Source organism: Octopus sinensis, linkage group LG14 (assembly GCF_006345805.1).
Source record: "Octopus sinensis linkage group LG14, ASM634580v1, whole genome shotgun sequence".
Taxonomy (NCBI): Eukaryota; Metazoa; Mollusca; class Cephalopoda; order Octopoda; family Octopodidae; genus Octopus; species Octopus sinensis.
Window position 1 is genome coordinate 50189676 of NC_043010.1, and position 7500 is coordinate 50197175.

At 36.1% G+C, this 7500-nt stretch overlaps 1 protein-coding gene across 1 annotated transcript in view; it reads right to left on the minus strand.

Moving 5' to 3' along the window:
• LOC115219066 (soma ferritin-like) overlaps positions 1–7500 on the minus strand; it is a 22805-nt gene that overhangs the window by 2433 nt on the left and 12872 nt on the right. Inside the window, exon 6 of the mRNA XM_029789128.2 lies at positions 4009–4113. Within this exon, the coding sequence (XP_029644988.1) occupies positions 4009–4113 (105 nt within the window). The remainder of the gene's footprint in view (positions 1–4008; positions 4114–7500) is intronic.

Sequence of the window (7500 nt, forward strand, 5' to 3'; positions counted from 1 at the left end):
AGCAGTTGCCCAAGCATAAGTTGCCCAACAACATATAAGAAAAGATAACTCTATTGTTTTTATATGATACACACATCTGCCCGTCGAGGCATAATAGTATACAAAGGAACGGTAAATAAATATTTCTATACAACTTCGATCACTGTTCTTTCATCTTACAAATGGCAAACAACGAATTGTATTGCCGTTACATATATGTACTACATATGTGGAAATCTATGGATGTATTTGTTTGTGGCGTTGTTAGCTGACTCCTCCTACATCGTTTTATTGATTTTGATGAAACTTGACACGTGAGTAGAACTTATGTCTGGAAACCTCGTGACATACTTATATTGTTGAAAAAAATCGATAATACGGCCCATGGAAGGGATCGTTATATCTACCTCATATACCTAATTTTACTTTAAACACTCAAGGGAAATAGCCCATTTCCTTGTTTCTACCTGTCTCTATCACTCTTGCTTACTCTTGTGGTTCGAGGTCGTTGTGAATTCTTGGCAGAGAAGAAGAAGAAGAAAGAAGAAGAAGAAGAAGAAGAGAAGAAGAAGAAGAAGAAGAAGAAGAAGAAGAAGAAGAAGAAGAAGAAGAAGAAGAAGAAGAAGAAGAAGAATGCGGGAGTGGTATGATAGTAGTAGGATGTTAAATGGTCAAGTGCCCTGAAAGTGACTTGTTGTGGATGGTAGTAGTGATTGAATTTTTGAGATGTCTCTTTTGAATGTATTGTTTTTAATATTTGCGTAGGTGTTATTCTAAACAGCAGTAGTGGTACAGTAAAGAAGGGGGTGGCAGAGAGGAGGAAGAAAACGAAGAAGAAGAAGGAGAATGGGAAGAAGAGAAAGAATAATAAAAAGAATGCGGGATGGTATGATAGTAGTAGGATGTTAAATAATGGTCAAGTGACCTGAAAGTGGTTCGTTGTGGATTATAGCAGTGATTGGGACTGTTTTTAATGAATTCTTGGGTATCTCTTTTGAATGTGGCAGGATGGTATCGAAGGCTTCATTGTTAAGAGGGTTATGTGTGGAGATGTATGGTAGGGTTTTTGGTTGTAAATCCTTCTTTAATATGGGATATTTGAGTTCGTGGATGTTGAGTTGTTTGGGGACGTTGAAATCATATGTCAATTAGTGAAGGTGGGTAGTTCCTGGTGATGAGTGTATCCTTTAGTTCGTGTACTTGTGTGTCCCTTGTGCTTGCATTAGAAATTATAGTACAGATCTTTTTTGCTGGGTTGAAGGGGATATTCATTCTGGTGTATCTGGGGTGGCATGAGTTGAACGGTAGATATTGCTTGGAGTCCGTGGACTTATAATACATATCTGTTTCTATTACATTGTTAGATTTCTTAATGAGGATGTCGAGGAAGGGAAGTTGTAGATGGCTATATTCCATCGTGATTTGAATGTTTACATCAAGTCTATTTATAAGTGTTTGAAATTCTTTAAGTCTCTATCTTCTTTCACGCCAAAGAATGAAACATTCATCCAAGTATCTCTTCCAGTTATTTTCTATGTAGAGGGAGAATGAGTTGCCGTATTTTTCTAGTACTTTACGATAAAGACTAATTTTTAGATATCCTATGACCAGGTTAGCAAAGGAGGGGGCCATTCTCGTACACATCGCAGTCCCCGATTTTTGTCGATAGAACTTATCTTTGAAGACGAAGCAATTATTCTTCAAGATAAATTTTAGCCCTCCTATCACGAATTCTTTTTTGATGCGATGTGGGAGTTCGTTGGTGTAATTCTCTAGCCAAAATTGAATTTCCTCTATTCCCAGGTTGTAGGAATATTGGAATAAAGGTTGACTACATCGAAGGATAATAGTAGGGTGTTTTTGTTTATTGTTTCAGGAAGGTGATTGTGCATATCCAGGTCGTCTCTTATGCAGCTTCTGACATGCTTGTGGAATGGTTTTAAGAGGGTATCTAAAGAGTTACTGAGGCGTTGGGTTTCGCATACGGGACCTGCTGTTATAGGTCTCAATTTGAGGTCAGTAGAAATAGGGACTTTGATTATCATGTCTGTTGCTTTCCTGCATGTGTTACTTATTTTCTCACTTTTGTGTATCTTGGGAAAACCGTAGAATTGGCTAGTTTTACTTTTGAAATTGGTCATATAGTCATATTCTTTGTCGGTGAGCCCTTCTCTGTATAGGTTCAACATGGATTTTAGGTCTCTCATTATTTTCTGCTGACTGTAGTGTTGGGCCTTTTCATAATATGTAGTGTCTTCTAATATGGATAGTACTAGAGTTATATAGTATACCGTGTCAATTAAGACAAATGCACTCCCTTTATCAGCTTCTTTGATTGCTATTGTTTTATCATCTTTTAATTTCAGCTCAGCCCATTCTTTCTTGCTGAAGTTTGGTTTTTTTTGTTTGTTTTTGTTTTTTTGTATATATGTTGATATGGGTAATTCGAGATGTGTCCACAGAAATGATCAAGAGTTTTGTTCTTACCGTTTGAGGAGATGTAGTTACTTCTATTTCCGACTAACGATTCGTCCTCGTTGTATTTGTCGTATAGCTTCTCAGCGAGTCGTAGTTTTCTACAGAATACCGCAATGTCTTCTTTCATTTCATTGTAGTTGGGGTGTTGTGTGGTGGGTGTAAACTTGAGCTCTTTGGAGAGCATGTTGATTTGGTTTGCTGTTAGTTCTTTGTGAGTAAGATTAATAATTTTTAGCGGCGAGCTGGCAGAAACGTTAGCACGCCGGACGAAATGCGTAGCCGTATTTCGTCTGCCGTTACGTTCTGAGTTCAAATTCTGCCGTGGTCGACTTTGCCTTTCATCCTTTCGGGGTCGATAAATTAAGTACCAGTTACGCACTGAGGTCGATGTAATCGACTTAATCCGTTTGTCTGTCCTTGTTTGTCCTCTCTGTGTTTAACCCCTTGTGGGTAGTAAAGAAATAGATTGATAATTTTTATCACTTTTGGTTCCTCCTGTCTGTTTGGTGCTATCTCGTGTCTATGTGTTTGCGTACTGGGTCTAAAACATTATTGCGGTGGGTGGGACGGTGGTTGTTATGTAGTTGTTCCTTGTTGCGGGGTACTCTGTTGTGAATTATGGTGCGGGTTCTTGGAACGGTATTGAAAGTTGTGTCCCGATATCCCATGTTCGAATGTGGTGTTTTAGAGGCCGTCGCTGGTAATTATTGCGTGTGGTACGGGTTTGTTGTGCATGGTTGTTTAGTAGATTGTTGGAACGAAAAATTTGTTGGTAACTCCTTATGGGAGGGGGAAGAGGTTGCAATGTCTATCCCGCGGGTAGTGATTTTTTCCTTTCTCTGTTTGAAGTTGGGGTACCCCGGTGTTGAATCGCTCCGACTATGTTTCGAAGAAAACATTGGTATCATTCCAATGTTTTCTTCGAAACATGTGTCGGAAGTATAAAGATTTCAATAACAACTGCATTTAACTCCATTTCTTAATCAATCTATGTTACACTAAAACATTAAACCTGGAATTTCTACCTTTATAAGTAGGTTGTAGCATCCTTTTGCTGCCCTGATAACTATATATATGTATATATATATATATATATATATGTATATATATATATATATATATATATATATATATATATATATATAATGTGTGTATATTTTTCGGTCTGCGTTTGTCTTCTGCCGCATGACAACCGGTTTACATCACCATAAATTACTGGTTCGATGAAAGAATAAGTAGCAAGCTTTAAAAAAATACATTCTACAAATAATTCTCCAAGGCGACGCCCCAGCATGGCCACAGCTGAATAACTAAAACAGGTAAAGAGATTTTTAAAAAGACATATATATATATATATATATATACATATATACGAATGCTCACACACAGACACACTCATACACACAAATATATGTGTGCATTTATATATATATATATATATATATAAATATATATCCGTGTATATATTTGTGTGTATGTGTGTGCGTGCGCGCGCATTCGCACGCTCACGTGTTGTACCTTGCTCTATGGTCCAATTGTTCATTTACTTACCTCATGGTCGCTAGTTGTTTTGGCTATTTCCTGCAATTTTTCAAAGATCGCCTTTTCCAAATCATTTGCCATTGTCATCGCTTTTAGGAGCATGTCTATTTTGTTCTATATAAAAAGAAAAGTTTAGAGGTACCCTCATGATTAAGTAATTGTTAGTACTATGTTTTAACTATCGTAAATAAACGTATCTTTATTTTCGGATTGTGCGAATCGCCAAAACAGACCATACATATATTCACACAAATACACACACACACGCACACACGCACACGCACGCACACACACACACACACACACACACACACACACACACACCACACACACACACACACACACACACACACACACACACGTATATTATAGATGCGTTTTTAGTTCCACTTACTCAATTGGTCGATCGAGTAAACGGTACTATGAAAATACCTGCAATGAATATCAAAAACAGTTATAAGACTATGATGCCCAAATAAATTAATATGTAAAGTCAATAATTGTGCCTTTTCTTATGTATCTAACTATCTCTTTCTCTATGTATATATATATATATATATATATATATATATATATATATATATATATATATATATATATATAATATCAGGATAAGAAAAAAATTTTTGACATTTTTACTACCAGTGCCCTAGCATGTAGAGAACTAGTCAGTAGACTATATATTATTTATATAAATACAGTATGCCGGCATTATTTTATTTGCTGCCGACAAAAAACTGCGCTTGCGCGGTGGATTTGAAACATTTTAATATATAGGCACGAGGCATATGCTGTATTGCCTCGTATTTATATGTTAATCTTCGCGTACCTGCTGAAGAAAGCTCGCCTAGAAAATTATTTTATTTGCTAATTTAGAGCTTGAAAACAATCTATCCTGGAGATAGATTGTAAATGTTTTTATTTTTCATTCCCTTTGAAATTCATCCTGAGTAGTGGTTTGGATTTTGGCTACTCCTTCAAGCATGCTAGGTGTCTTATGATGGTCACCTCTTATGTGTTTTATTTTTTTTTCGCCTTTTTAAAGCCTAGCCAGGCTCAAGAGGCCGGTTTCCCGGTTTCTGTGGCGTATGTGTTCCCCCCAGCTGGACGGGACGCCAGTCCATCGCAGCGTTACTCAAGAAACAGGAAGAGAGAGTGAGAAAAAGATGTGGCGAAAGAATACAACAGGGGTCGCCACCACTCCCTGCCGTAGCATCGTGGAGCTTTTAGGTGTTTTCACTCAATAAACACATTTTAACGCCCGGTCTGGGAATCGAAACCATGATCCTCCGACTGCGAGTCCTTTGCCCTAACCACTGGGCCATAGCAGTGGCAGCGGCAGCAGCAGTAACAACAACAATTATTAGAACAGCAGTAGTAGAGTTATGCTTTTATATTTCTTGGACGCCGTAAACCTCTTCTCATTCAACTTTGCCTACAAGATAACATGAACAACAAGAGCATTCAGAGAGCGTAGACCTCCGCCAAGGCAATACCAACGTCTTCTCAACGATTAACCAGAGATGATTTTTAAAATGAGAATATCTTAAATAAACTCTACTACTCTCACAAACGAGAATACTAAAAATGAATCCGACCGCTCTCAAAAATTACGTTAAAAAAAACGGAAAAATAATCCTGAATCCTTGTCCGGTACCGGATCGATCCCAAGATCTAATCAGTTCATCCGAATCCATCCAGAGGTTTTTGAGATATCTTGTCCACGGACAAACAAACAAACAAACACGACTGAAAACAATATCTCCACCTTCGCTAAGGCGGAGGTAATAATAAGATGAGTTTTTATGCCCCTAAAGTATTTTATTTCCTTACATACATCCGGTCTCTACACTGCCATGCACAGGCAGATCACCAAGTGGTTAAAGCGTTGGACTCACGAAGTGGGTTCGATTCCTGCACCGCGCGTTGTACTCCGATATCGCATTGTTCAGGGCTATGCAGGTAAAAGGTTTCAGACAGAATTTGATGATATTTTATGGCTCCTTTTTTTACAGAAAGAGTTTGATGTATTATTGAGCCGTGAAGAGCGTTGGAGAGCGTAAAGATTAAAGTTGCAGTCGAGAAACAGCTAGCTGACATGGAGAACTGGAAAACATCTGAATATTGGGAAATAATTACCTGTATCATGATGATTCGGGTTGGGTAATAAAATGCCGTCATGACTGCAGAACACTACTCTATGAACGCAGTAAAGGTTGTAAGACAAGACATGGACAGATGCAGACTACGAAGCCGTGACTAACAGGAATACTAAAAGAAGGCGTTCTGACTACGTCCGCACACCAACTGCTCTGCCCAAAGCACCAAGGTCGAGCTAGTGACCAAGATCAAGGATGTGTTCAAAGATATCGTGAGGAACGAATGTACCAAGTTCTAGAACCGTATTGAGGCTTCTTTGAGTAAACTGTTATCTCTCACTCATAATCCATTCAATATCTTTTGTTTAAAATACTTTTATTTTCAAATGGAATATTGTATTTTCTTTTCCTTTTATGCAAACTGTCGAATTTAGCCCCAAACCCCAGTATGTATTAACTGAGTCTAGTACAGTTTTCTCTCCCTTCAGTAGTCAAATACTAGATTCCTGCTTGGTTTCAGATAAAGAGGTCGAGGGGGGACCTATGTCTACTTGAAAATTCATAGAAACTTAGGACATTTAGCGAAATCGTGATACTAGCTAACAGGTCACATTCGCTCGCGAGTGATGGCTGGCTACGTTCTAATTATTGCCATACGCTGAAACTACACAGTTAAAGCACTAAGAACTTTATGCAAGAGTCCCTATGAAATTTGCAGAAAATATTTAGAAAGAGGGCCACTCAAAATCCTTTGTAAATTATCAGCAAAGTACTACAGGCACGATAAAGATACATACAAAAACTCTTATCTATCAGTTTAATTGCTATTATATATATATATATGACAAAGTGAAGTTGTAAGATACCGCACGAGTGGAAATATATATGAAAGAAGGTTTGAAAATGCAATTTTAAAAGGTGTTTATTAACTTGACCGGTTTCACTTTTTTAGAAAGAATGTCAAAAGTAAAATGTAAAAGCTTTGTAAAAACTTTGTTGTGTCGTCACAAAATATTACAATACATATATAAATTCTTTGATAATAATAAGAAAAATGTTAAAACAGTTTACAAGGAAAAATCTTGAGAAAATATACAATCATACATACATACATATATATATACATATATATATACATAATATATTATATATATATATATATATATATATATATATATATATATACATATATATATATATACATATATACATATATATATATATACATATATACATATATATAATATATATATATATACATATATATATATATATATATTACATATATATATATATATACATATATATATATATATACATATATATATATATATATACATATATATATATATATACATATATATATATATATATACATATATATATATATATATATATATAT